Raw genomic sequence first — 13,917 nt, 5'->3', positions numbered from 1 at the left:
AGGAAAATAGGCAAACAATAAACAAAAGCCAAAAAAGAGAAGAGGGTTGGGTTTAGAATGGCTCCTAAAGTATGTGAACGGAAACGAAAGTTGAGAAACAAACAAACTACTTCGAGCGAACAGACGCAGCACACCTCGCGCGCACACGCGTTTAGAGCGTTTATTTTTGTCAGATGTCGGTGTATTCATGACAACGTGCATTAAGATCAAAGGGTGGATGTTTTTTTGGTTCTTAACATTTGCGGAAGGCGGATGAAGCACATGTAGCGGATCTTAACTCGGCGTAAGAATTAACATATGGTGAAATGGAGTTATCGGAACACATAAAGACCGCGAATGTTGAAGATGTTACTCTGATACGACCTTTCCATCCACCGCTGAAAGGAACCCTGTGTCTTACCAGCCATCACCTTTTATTCTCGGATAGAAAGGAAGAAGGTTCTCGGCAACTTTTGCTTCTCCTCAGGAACATCGATGCCATTGAGAAAAGGTACAGAGAGACAGCTGTTGCCATCACCAGGAGATTCACTCTCATCCATGCATCTGCAATGGCCAGTACTGAGAAACTGTACATTTATTCTGATGATTTTATTCATATTTGTTCAATGCTGCACTGCACAAAATCATTCTTGCTAAACGTCCTTAAAACTAAATATATATTTACTTAAAGTGATAGTTCACCCAAAAATGAAAATCCAGTCATCATTTATGTTGTTACAAACCTGTATAAATTTCTTTGTTCTGATGAACACAAATAAAGATATTTTGAGAAATGTTTGTAACCGATCAGAGGCCCCGTTGACTTCCATAAGAAAAAATATACCTTGGAAGTCAATGGGGTCTCTGGTTACAAACATTCCTCAAAATCAGAACAAAGAAATACAGGTTTGTAACAACATGATAGTGGGTAAATGATGACAGATTTTTGGGTGAACTTTCCCTTTAAGAAGCAAAAATGTTTGATTTCAGAGAAATCTAACAGAATTGTATAAAGTTTATGCTTAAAACAAGTAAAATATGCTTGTCATTGTCAGACAAAATGCCACCAAGAGGTCACAGTACCCTTTAAAAAGATCCTAATATGTACCATTTAGGTACAGATATGCATGTATTTGGTATATGAACACTTTAGGTGCACCTGTGAACGTTTTGAAAGGGTACAGCCTTTTTTAAACTTTTTTTCTGACAGTGCATGCAAGGGGTCAGACAAAATAGTTTTTTCCTTTTAAATTCGATTATTTTTCTTATCGCTTTGTCTTGCATAAGGGCGAAAACATCACACAATTTCTATAGATATCTCTTAAAGCAATATATAATCTTTTATCATTTTGCTTCATAAGTAAATACATCTTGTTTTGGGATGTTTAGATCTATTAGATTTTAAAGACAGGTGTGAATCATGTGTAACATTTAAATCAACTCACAGCTTTTTAATCTGTCATTAATTGTGAACTAATGATTGATCCATACAATTAATCTGGGTGTCATTTAAATTGTGTGTAATAACTACATCAGATGAGATCAGACATTGTGTTTTTGATTCCTGCTTCTAATTCTCATCTACCACGGTTTCTTCCCCCTGCGTGTCAGTGTCGAGAATCTTTTCGGATACCCCAGCTACACATCTAAAGCAGGCCCAAGGTTTGATCAGCATACGCCTGTGTTTGTGCCCGAGCTTTGATGCAAAGTCTTGTTGTTATTACTCAGAAGATATGCTTTTTTATTAATACATCCATTTTGATTTGCAGTAATCAATGGAAAGCATTTTAAAAAAGCATTAAAAATGAGCTAATAAAGAAAAAACTGAAAGAGTTTGTGCTGTACTCTTGTGCTTGGCATTGAGTGTTTAAATAACATCATATGGCTTTGACATGCTTTTTGTGCTTTAATAAGACATACACTAACAGTCGCCCTGTCACGCTTCATATTTTGGACATTATAATAATATCTACAGCACACCTTGTATATAAACATTGCTGACGCCATCACTCAGTGTGCAAACCATACTTTAGATAAGAGTGTTTGTGGTAACATCATTAAATCTCATGCATATGAAAGACCAGACACAGGTGACGTGATACAAAAGACAATAGTCATACCTTACTTTCTCTTTCTTAGCCAGCCCTACTTGTTTTTGCTTCCTTCTTCCGTCTCTTCCGAGGCCCCCATGGGAACAAATGTGTGGAATTTGAGACTGTGAGAAACATGAAGGCATGTGTTTAAATATATATTTGTGTGTGTGTGTGTGTGTGTGTGTGTGTGTGTGTGTGTGTGTGTGTTTGGGTTTTCGTATATGTGTCTAACACAGGGCTCAGGGATCATCTGGCACTGTTACTATTAAATGTAAGGACCTCCTTGTCCTTCAGCTGGAAATTCCTGGAATGGAGCAATGTCTGAACATAGCCAGTTCTATAGAGGTACTAACTTTAGTAACTACCCATCATGCTTTCCGAGATGAGATATTACTATTACTATTGCTCATCATACTTTGGATTAGCTATGTGAACATCAACCCAGCCCACTGTCGGGATACAGATTTAAAAGTCACTTTGTCACCGAATGTAATATTAGTCTCAGGTGTCCCCAGATCTGCCTGTGAGGTTTCGGGAACAACTACCCTATAGATCATTTATTATAAAGGCCCGTTTTGGGGAAAAGTGTTGATTTTGTGCGTGTCTCTTTAAATGCAAATGAGCTGCTGCTTCCTACCCTGTTTATTGTTAACTATACAAAAAACATGCACTGTTTTTAATAGTCAAATATCTTACTTCGTTCTTAATGAGTGTGCAGTAATGAATTATGTAAAGAAGATTTAAAATAGAAATTATGAGCTAACTCTGGTCTTTGGACAGTTGTGGGCGGGGCCTGCACAAAGTGACATCCGTTTGCTCAGAATATGCCAACGGTTTTGGATTTAAGGAAATGGAGTGGGCAGATTTTTATCATTACAGGGTGGCAAACAATTATTTTTAAACAACATATAAAAGTGAATTTTTCATATAAGGTGACCTTTAATATTTTTTAAAGTATGCATAAAGTATACATCATATAGGGGAGGATAGTGTTCATTCATATGTGTAGCACTGCCTCAGATATCATTGACAGTGAACCTTGATGTTGTTTTATGTCTCTGTAGACTCTCTCGTCTTTGGAAAGTGTAAGCGAGATGTATCCCTTCTTCTACAGGCCTTCACATCTCTCTCTGCAGGGTCCATGGGGTCTGTCTTCAACAGAGCAGTATTACAAACAAACAGAAAGATTGGTGAGCCGGTTATGATGACCACACACTTTCTCTTCCTCTCTTCGCTGTGCTTTCCTGTCTTTCGTTTTCATTTTCATTTCTTTCAGAAATGAAATTATACTCTAAAGTGCACAAACAGATCATGTTCATGATTCTTACACTTTCAGTATAAGTCAAATGGTACTTAATACAAGCTATTGTTTTATTTCCTTAAAGACAAACAGGAAGCACTTTGTTTGCCACAGGAAGACATGACTGACACTTACAGTGACAGGAAATAAACCAGCGTGTTCTTACTGCTCAATCTCAAACCATTGCAACTCTTTCTCTGTTATCATTATGCAACACTCTTCTTTGTTTTAGCTCTTATTCAATTTCTTTATTTGTCTCAACAGCTGTCCTATAAATACCTGTGGGTGTTACTAAGTTCGAGTAACAGTGTTGACAGTCATGTATGTGTGTGTGTGTGTGTGTGTGTGTGTGTGTGTGTGTTTGTGTGTGTGTGTGTGTGTGTGTGTGTGTGTGTGTGTGTGTGTGTGTGTGTGTGTGTGAGAGAGAGAGAGAGAGAGAGAGAGAGAGAGAGAGAGAGAGAGAGAGGTCAACACTGTTACTCTACCTTGGTAACAGAGTTTTACAGCAACAGAATTGACACTGACTAGGAAATCATGATATTTTCAGCTATTTAAAGGGATAGTTCAGCCAAAAATATACATTCTGTCATCATTTACTCACTCTCATGTTGTTACAAACCTGTATAAATGTCTTTGTGCTGATAAACACAAAGGAAGATATTTTAAGTAATGTTTGTAACCAAACCGATCAAAAGCCCCATTGACTTTCATAGTATTCTTTTTCCCTACTGTCAATGTAAATGGGGCTTCTGATCGGTTACAAACATTACTCAAAATATTGTCCCTTGACTTGTGTTAATCAGAACAAAGACATTTATGGGTCAATGACATGACGTTAATTTTTTTGTGTTTGTATGGATAAATTAAATGTAAAAGGGTTACAATTTCAAAATAAATTTGCAGATTACTTGTATACATTCATTTTTTTTTTTTGAGGACCAATTCTAACATTTCTAATATTTGGGGGATAATTGCAAAAATGTCAATGTGGTGTAACCAGTCTGTGTCAATTGGTGGAACTAGTATTTTTTTTTTACATTTAAATATAAATATATTCATAAAAAATGTTGAATAAAATATAATCATCTAGTTTATTGTAATATGATTTTTTTACATACATTTTTACATCATTTGTCAAAGGTTATTTAGAAAACAGAGTTGTTTTCAGCATGTCAGGACAAATATTACAAAATGCATTAAAAATACATTTAGAAATAACTAATAAAGTAATATTTTATTAAAATGATACGCTTATATGCCTTCAAGGTAGATAACATATTTAATATTTCTCATTCTTTTGAGCAATTGGTGGTTACACCATTTGACATTTCAGGTCCATTCAGTCTTAACTTTCATAAAAATTGTGCAAATGTATTTATTTTATTGCATAAAAGTAACATAAATACACTGTGCATTGAAATAAACATGATGCGTGCTTTTAAAAAAAGTTACAAAAAATTAATTTCTAATCTTGCAAACCATTTTTGTCACTGACTCTTATACAGGTTTGTAAACAACTTGAGAGTGAGTAAATGATGACAGAATTTTGATTTTGGGGTGAAAAATACCTTTTAGACCGAAAATATTATATTTTTATGGCCTGTAACATCTTGTGATCTATGACAATGAGTACGAAATATTAAAATTATACAAGCAGAAAAAATAATGACTTTATATGCAATTATACAGTATAATCACCCTTGTATTGTTGTGTAACTGTGCTTATGTTTGTTTATTATATTTGCATGTGTGTGCGAGCAGTGGGACAGCTGGAGGCTCAGTAATGTAAATTCGGACTACTCTGTATGTCCGTCGTATGCACGCACGGTCATTGTTCCTCACGAGGTGGATGATGACATGCTGATCCGCTCGGCACGGTTCAGGCAGGGCGGCAGGTTTCCTGTACTCTCCTACTGTCACCATAGGAACCGAATGGTGAGCCAAAGGGGTTTTCCTCAAATTTTGACCCTGTCTGTGAAATCCAGGCTAAAGTATCATAAATTAATAATGAGATTAGAAACCTTAAAATTTGATTTCACATTGATTTCAATCTTTGACATGACCTTGCACAGTCAATATAAACGATGTAGGATGATATTATGTTAAAAAAAAAAGACTTTAGCTACGTTTTCACACTGCTGTAAAATTTTCCTGTTCAAATTGCACGATTGCCTTGATTTATGAATAATTAGCATCATGTTTAATTGTTCAGCAAAAGATTAAAGTTATTGTATTTGCCTAGGTCATCATGCGTAGCAGTCAGCCTTTGACAGGAGCCAATAGGAAGCGATGCAAAGAAGATGAGCTTCTTCTCCAGGCTGTGATTGGTGGGTCAGAATTGGGTTACATCATCGATTTGCGTTCGGCCCAACAAGCCCAGCAGGCCCGGATGACAGGAGGAGGTTTCGAGTCTAAATCGTGCTATAACCACTGGAAAAGACTGCACAGACACCATGAAAGGTGAGAGGAGGAATTGTACAGTTTTACATATTTCTGATCAAAGTACTGAGCAGTATTGTTTGTAATATGACACACCTGATCTCGAATCAGATCTCATGCATACGTGTGATGTGTATTTAGGGGTAAGGTTTTGCAAGAAAGTCTGATTAAATTGGTGGAAGCGTGTGCTGATTCATCTCACAGTGTGGACCGATGGCTTAGCAAATTAGAGAACTCCAAATGGCTTTCTCACATTCACAGCGCTCTGTCCACCGCAGGTCTTATGGCAGAATGTGTGGAAAGGTGAGCATATATGTAGTGACTACCTTAGATGTTCGATAACTTATGCATTGAGATCACGCTGGTCTGTTTTGCAGGGATGGTCACTCTGTGCTTGTTCATGGCTCCGAGGGAACAGACACCACATTGCTGGTGACCACGCTCGCTCAGCTTATCTTAGATCCAGCCTGTAGAACGCTTAATGGATTCCTTGGCCTGCTGGAAAGGGAGTGGATACAGGTGAACTTAGTTTTTGCATGTGGTTATATACCTCATCTGTATGTAAGCTTTTTGATGCAATCTCTGTGTCATTACATTCTCAAATTTAGGTATTTGGCAGATGCTTTTATCCAAAGCAATGCATTCAATCCATACATTTTATTAGCATGTGCATTCCCTTGGAACGAACCCATGACCTTTGCATTGCTAATGCAGTGCTAATAATATGTTATTATTTGTTTCCTCTCAGGCTGGACATCCGTTCCAACAGCGTTGTGCTCATTCGGCCCATTCTCACGCCCGTCTAAAACACGAATGCCCATCGTTCTTGCTGGTGTTGGACTGCGTATGGCAGATGTGGAGGCAGTTTCCTCTGGCGCTGGAGTTTAGTGAAGCCCTGCTGCTTCGGTTGGCACAGGAGGTTTATGCATCTGACTATGGGACTTTCTTGTGTAACAGCGAGCAGGAGAGGTGAGCACACTTTGTCCTTATGTGAAATTTGTTGGTTTAGTTTTGTATATGAACACGCTGTGTATCTCAGTAGATGATGCATATAATGTTCATGGACATTACCCAAATTTATATGAATGTATAAGAGAAAGTGTATGTTGTTGGTCAACATTTAATTTTTGCTATCAATTGTTCAACTGAGGAGTGATAAATGACTTTAAAGTACATATATTTCATGCAGACTTAATCTGAGGTCCAAAACACTGCATGCATAAATAAATGTTTTTTTTTTTGGATAGTTTCAGATAGACCTTTTCACTTTGCCTTCACCCTGAAAATTTATTTTGGTAGCACTTAAAAGTTGCATTAGCTTACATGAACTAACAGTAAGCTTTAGACATTTTTTAGCATTTATCTTAGTTTTTTTGCAAGAACTGCTGTTAACAGTTACATAATGAAAATGTGTTAGAAAATCCTAAAATTAACATGAACTAAGATGAATAAATGCTGTAGAAGTGTTGTTCACCATTAGTACATGTAAACTAACGTTACTGCATACAACCTTATTTTATTTTTTAAAAACAGGTGAATAAATACATTACAGCTTTAAAGTGCATTTTTTATTTGGTTTATTTGTCATGTATTAAATTAAAATCTTCATCTCTATATTTGTTTGTCCTGTTTCTGACTTTTTTCTATACCTCTGCCGTGTTCGTGAACCAAGATGTGCTTTAGGGGTGAAGGAGAACACACACTGTTTGTTTCAGTCCCTGTTGAAGCGCGGTATAGTAGAGCAGTACCTGAACCCACTGTATGAACACACGGATCTGGCCATCTGGCCCTCAGTGCATCCTCAGTCTTTACAGCTATGGACAGGTGAGTCCAGATATAAATACACAAATACAATGCGGCAATGCATTATGTCAGTAGACAATAACTCCTAAAGCTAGTTTCACCAGATTTTGATTGGAAAACCACGCTTTCATCCTTCAGGTGACAGAGCATTTTTTATCTATTTATGGGTTTGTGGTTAGGTTTGTTCCTCAGATGGACTGAGCATGCTCAGAATATGGAGGAAGCTCGGGAGGAGATTCTGAACATTGTAAAAGAGCACCGTCAGAGAGTTGGACCCGACCAGACCACTCCCACATCCAGTACACACTGTGAAACCTTCACCCCATTCGAGAACCTCATGGATGAGTTGACTATATTTTGACATCATAGTGCAAAGGACATTTTAAAGTTCATTTGACCAATAAAGCACAACTGAATGTTTTTCATCAAGCATACAGTCATTTAAACAGTCATTATGTCATTTCCAAAAGCAATTAGATGTTTCATTATTAAAGAATAAGAATAATTATTAATATGAATAAATATTCAAGAATCAGACATATTGACTGCCTTCTGTCTGACCATCAGACACTGCAGTTAAACAACTTAAGATGTTAAAATACACATTTAAACTACAGTAACAATACTGTAACAAATACCAGAAAAAAAGATGTTGTTTTAAATTCCACTTATACCAACCAAAATAATAATTTGGTGTAATTGACTGTGTTTTTCATAAATACTAATGGAAACATTGGCAAATAAGGTTTTATTCAATTTACATTATGGGAGCCATATGGGATTATTTCCTTAATGGTAATCATTTTCTAATTATGGAAATTACTCCTTAGTACTAAATACTGATGCAAACAATCCCAGTTAAAAGGGAAAAACTGTATTATTGGGCCAGTTTGTATGTGGCATTTCACTGTGTTCCTCAAATTGTTACAGGAAAAGCATCAATGATGATGCCTTATCATTATGATCTGTGTAATGCACTGTTTGAAGTTTTTATGTTTATGTTCATTGTTTAATTGTACACTTTTTATAAACTGTTACAGACATCTAAATGTTGAATTGTGGTAAGTTTGTTTTGAACACTGACCAAAGGGGTGATTAATTAAATTTTGGGCACATAACCTGTGATTTCATGCATTTAGGATATAATACATGAATACATATATTAGCCTATATAAAAGTCAAGCTAGTCACACAGACACAATAACATCTCACTAGCCAATGAAGTCCTCAGGATTAAGCCCCAGCTCAGCTAAACTCACCCAAACAATATAAACCCAGAGAGGCCATCCTGTCAGCAAGTTTACATCGCCAATGGACACCATAGTCATTATCATGAAACCGCATACATTTCCCAGCATTCTCTGCGCCGACCACTTATTTATCCAATGGTCGTTCGATGCGCTCCTCTGGCAACCAATCCAACAGTAATCCCTTCATTCTTACGTTTAAATACCATGAAAATCCTTCTTATCGGACTTATTTACTTTCATAATTTGCCACCTCCGGAAACAACACAGCAATGTTGTGATTTCGGCGCAACACACGTTCTTGACGCGACTTTCAAGTTTTGATAGTGAAGGTGAGTTTTTTTCTCTGAAAACTCTATTTCAAATGTGTATTTATAATTTATTTTAGTATATTATATTGCATTAATACTGTATTTTTAAACGTCATCGTTGAATGTGTCGTCACAACTTTGTAGTTATAGTGGTTTTAAACAAGAAAAGAAAGCTAAAACAACCATAGCATTTGATATATAAATATCAAATATATTTCTGAACCGACAGAGAGACGACATGCTGTCAGGTGTGCGGCTGTGTGTCCGCCGCTCGGTCCGTGGCATGAGTTGGTCACCGCGTCAGATCAACCGATGGCCGCGCGACCAGTCTTCCGAGCCTCCCACTGACACTCCTCGCGTCCTCATCACAGGTTACATCTGCTTTTTAACTCTTTAAAACATTTGTGTAACATATTTTGGTTAAAACAGCCATTAGTTGCATTACTTCTGTATTTGTTTCCAGCGCCTCATAATGGACAATTGGTTGGGAATAAACCGCGCTGAAAGCGCCCCGCGTGTGCACAATGGAGCGCGCCACTGTTTTGTGTTTGTGTAATAACGTGTAAAGAGAGAGTAAATGGATTTTCACTGGACGTGGAGCCTGAAAACTTAATAATAACAACAATCACGTAACTGTCATTTGTCTGCTTCAATTATTTAAAATCCTTAATTTGTGCATGCATCAAAACTAAATATTGTTTTCTAGAAAATTAATAATAATCTTTTTTATTATTATGCACTCTATTGTGCTTATCTGTACACATTTACGTATTTGGCAGACAACACAATTTAAAATGCATTACAAAATACACATTTATATTAGTTTGTGTGTTCCCTGGGTTTGAAGTTGAACCCACAAACTTTTGAACACCACTGACCTACATGAACACCATAGCATAGAGAGTACTATTTTGGCTTAATTGTTTTCTTCAGTGTGGGGGGGATTGTTGGTTTTGAACATTTGGTTGTTTCATAGTTTTTGCTGCTTTAGATGAAAGTGTGTTCCTCCTATTTAAAGGTGGCCTGGGACAGCTCGGAGTTGGATTGGCTCAAATGCTGAGGTTAGTGAAAAGCTGAAAGATTCAGCATTTCTCCTGCAACATGAGAAAATTGGAAAATCAGCCTAAAGTGTCAGAATACATTGTAGAAATGCAATATTTTTGTCAAATCAACATATATTTTTGTTACTTTAAGTTAAACAATTTTAACAAGTTATGTCAACTTATCAGTAAATACTTGCAAACCAAGTTGTTTTAACTTCATGCTGCATTTTTTATACAGTTTAGATTCTCATTTATTGAATATGCTTGCTTTGCAAAGTATTTGCAGTAACCCAATTTTGCTTGTGTCAGCATTTGGTTGCCATATATCATATTTCTCACCTTTTACTTCAGGCAGCAGTATGGAAAAGAAAACGTCATCCTGTCGGATATTAGAAGGCCTCCTAATGAGGTTTACAACATGGGTATGTTACCTTTCAGACAAATGTACGACTTTGATATGGGCAGGAGGTTGAGTCATATATATGTCCTGTATAGTCATGTGCTAAACACTAATGCTGTAAAACTATATATCACGTTGCTCTCCAATTTTAAATATTATTTAACGTCATGGCTATATAGTTGCCTTCATCACTAAAACTTATCACTAATGTGATTCAACCTACAGGTCCGTTTGTGTACGCTGATGTGCTGGATTATAAAAACCTGAGTGAGCTAGTTGTGAATAACCGAATCACCTGGCTGGTCCATTATAGTGCTTTACTTAGTGCTGTAGGGGAGGCCAATGTGGCGCTCGCTCGCACCATCAATATTACAGGTGTCACTATCACACGTTTTTATATGACCAAGTACTAATGTCATTTACAAATTAAGGTTTACAACTTAATGACTTCCAACATTCTCTGATTCTCTTGCTACCTGTCCCGTCCACTAAACCCTCCCTCATATTCCTGTAGGTCTTCATAATGTGTTAGATCTGGCCCTTGAGAACTGCTTGCGACTGTTTGTGCCCAGTACAATTGGAGCATTTGGCCCTTCGTCACCCCGCAATCCAGCCCCTGATCTATGTATCCAGAGGCCTCGGACCATTTATGGAGTTTCCAAAGTCCATGCTGAGCTGATGGGGGAAGTAAAGATTTATATTATTGTTTTAGTTAGTCTGGAAAAATATTGATATGTAAACCATTAGTCTAACTGCAGCCTGTGTAAAAAAAAGTGTATACTTTGTTTTCCCACCTGCCAACACGTCTCACACAGTCTGCAAAGTTTTCATAGTGTTATTCAGTCTTAATTATCTTGAATGAACTGTAGATCACAGGCTGGGTGCAAATTTGGACGCTGGGATGAAAAAGGTGATAAAATAATAGCAAAGACTTTTGGCTGTTGACTCTTTCTTGGAGCCACCAAATTAGGCGTTTCAAATTCAAATTTTATTCATCATAAAATTGTCAGCTATATTATGTCTCTGTTGCGAGACATAGAGGCAGATGGACAACAAAGTAAGTTTCTTTGATAACCTAACATGTGAACTGTTTCAGCACATACAACATGTCGGCTTACTTTTAATATTAAAATTTCTATTCATTATATGTGATTCTAATATGCCAACATTTCTAACTGTGTTCAAATTGGATTAGTATCTCCACCATAAATACGGTTTGGATTTCCGATGCTTGCGATACCCCGGGGTCGTATCTGCCAACACCAACCCAGGGGGAGGCACTACTGGTAACTGGCATCTATCATTTATTTCCCTATTTAAAAAGACACATTAACCTTCAGTTAAACATAAAATGCACACCTAATCTCATTGTATATATATATATTTTTTCCTCAGATTATGCTGTCCAGATCTTTCATGATGCCCTCAGCACAGGCCGGCATGAATGTTACTTACGCTCCAACACTCGGCTTCCCATGATGCACATCTCTGATTGCCACAGGGCCACTGTAGAGTTCATGCAGGCCCCTGAGAGCCGGCTATCCCTTCGTACTTACAACATCGCAGCCATGAGTTTCACACCTGAGGAAGTGGCGGAAGAAATCCGCAAGCACCTGCCCCATCTGAAGGTCACGTACAATCCTGATATCATCCGACAGACTATCGGTAAAAACGGCATGAGTGTATGAATAAATGTATGCATGCAAGACTGAAACTATTTAGCTAACTATAATTCTTGTATAGCGGACAGCTGGCCAGAGCGATTTGATGACTCTAATGCACGTCAGGATTGGGGCTGGAAGCCTGCTTACGGACTGGCAGAGATGGTCACAGACATGTTAGCCTCCATCCATAAAAAGAGAAGCAATGCAGGACTACCTGTCAGCTAGCAGGTTGTCTCAGAGACACAGTTCATCGGCATTTGGGACCCTTTTCAAACATTCAGTGAAATAGGGAGCTAAGTTTCCTCAGGCCAGGGGCCTCATTTATAAAGCGTGCAAGCATGCAAAGGTTGTGATCTATAAAAAAATGAACTTAGTGGGAGAATGTGCTTGCATTGCAGGATTCGAGGATGATTCATGTATGCACACTTACAGGTGATCTGTGATTTATAAAGGGGACATTGCTTTGTTTTATAAGTCTTAATATTTTTGCTGCATGCCATTTTTGGCTTTTGCGCGTATGTAGACTTTTAGTAAGGATCCTACGCACAGTTTTATAAATGAGGCCCCTGGTCCCTTCCTAAGATCTCTTTAATAGTTTAAAGTCCTCATTTAACAAAAGAGTGAAAACTCTTACAAATGTACAAAACACTGTCAGATTCTCATAAAGCTCAGGGGTCTCTCTTTCTTTCTCAACAATTTTTATACAGTTGTACATAAAAACAGCAATAAAATAATTATTTCAGTTTAAACATTATACTGCAGGTGTAAGTTGTCCAAAATGTATACAATAAAAAAAGAATAAAACACTACATTAAAATAGCAAGGTCAGCACTTGAATAAATATCTAGCATAGTTTGATGCTGTAACTTCACTTTCCTATTTCTAATCAATGCACTTTTTTGCAAAGGTAAAATCCACTCTGCTCTGAATTTTTCATGTTCTATTTGTACAAATATCGCTCTAGATCAGTTCATGTATCATATGCATAAGGAAGTGAAGCTTTATTGTAATTAAAATATGATAGTGCCATATAGATGCTGGTGGTGTTAAGCCATTTATCAGGAAATCACAGTTCATTATTACATTATGTTAAACTCACATTCTCTGTATAGGCTTGAGGCATTGTGAATATAGGTATCTGGATTCACAATGCTGAACATCATTTAGCATTTGCCAATGTTTTATGATAAACTATAATAGGAGCCAAAGAGATGTTATTCAGACTGTAACCCATGCCTATAATGACAAACAGCAATTGCATTTTCATTAACTCTGCTTAATTTTGTCTCTTTAGCGTACTGATGCAGATAAATCAAACAAATTTGTCCTAAAACAATATGTAAAGTGGATCATCTCACTTCCACAAGCAGGGTGCGATTTTTGGACATGTGGATATTGTGTTGAAAGGTGAAAATGCCAGTGCTATCATTTAACAAAGTTACTAATCGAAAACTGTTGGAATATTGCAGTGTATTTTAAATAAACGACTTTAATACAGTAAATTATTTGTTGTGTTTCTGCTTGTGTCGTGTTCAGACAAATTAATGGCATGGATTTAATGCAGGTGATCAAGAAAAACATAAATGAGAGGACAGATTTAAAAAACTTTCAAACAAATAAATAAAACCCCATAAGAAA

The 13,917-nt window shown here is 37.0% G+C and overlaps 2 protein-coding genes across 3 annotated transcripts; both read left to right on the top strand.

The window, feature by feature from the left end:
• Window positions 1-102: 102 nt before the first annotated feature.
• LOC135749048 (myotubularin-related protein 9-like) lies at window positions 103-8,663 on the top strand. Of its 2 annotated transcripts, XM_065267435.2 has the most exons (11): window positions 103-490; window positions 1,591-1,641; window positions 2,309-2,417; window positions 3,137-3,262; window positions 5,134-5,307; window positions 5,615-5,832; window positions 5,953-6,114; window positions 6,189-6,330; window positions 6,560-6,780; window positions 7,484-7,635; window positions 7,794-8,663. In XM_065267435.2, exons 1-11 carry the CDS (start codon window positions 306-308, stop codon window positions 7,973-7,975), a joined length of 1,722 nt encoding a protein of 573 aa, XP_065123507.1. In that variant the 5' UTR covers window positions 103-305; the 3' UTR covers window positions 7,976-8,663. The 2 variants fall into 2 exon arrangements, with proteins under 2 accessions (XP_065123507.1, XP_065123508.1); XM_065267436.2 differs by lacking the exon at window positions 1,591-1,641.
• Window positions 8,664-9,410: 747 nt separating this feature from the next.
• On the top strand, window positions 9,411-13,691 carry tdh2 (L-threonine dehydrogenase 2). The gene is made up of 8 exons (XM_065288841.2): window positions 9,411-9,543; window positions 10,191-10,233; window positions 10,567-10,637; window positions 10,841-10,990; window positions 11,130-11,302; window positions 11,811-11,901; window positions 12,011-12,280; window positions 12,359-13,691. Exons 1-8 carry the CDS (start codon window positions 9,411-9,413, stop codon window positions 12,502-12,504), a joined length of 1,077 nt encoding a protein of 358 aa, XP_065144913.2. The 3' UTR covers window positions 12,505-13,691.
• The last annotated feature ends 226 nt before the right edge of the window (window positions 13,692-13,917 follow it).

Source organism: Paramisgurnus dabryanus, chromosome 17 (genome assembly GCF_030506205.2).
Source record: "Paramisgurnus dabryanus chromosome 17, PD_genome_1.1, whole genome shotgun sequence".
In the NCBI taxonomy this organism is placed as follows: Eukaryota; Metazoa; Chordata; class Actinopteri; order Cypriniformes; family Cobitidae; genus Paramisgurnus; species Paramisgurnus dabryanus.
Note: the sequence above shows the minus strand (reverse complement) of the source record. Positions and strands in the feature narration are given on the sequence as shown.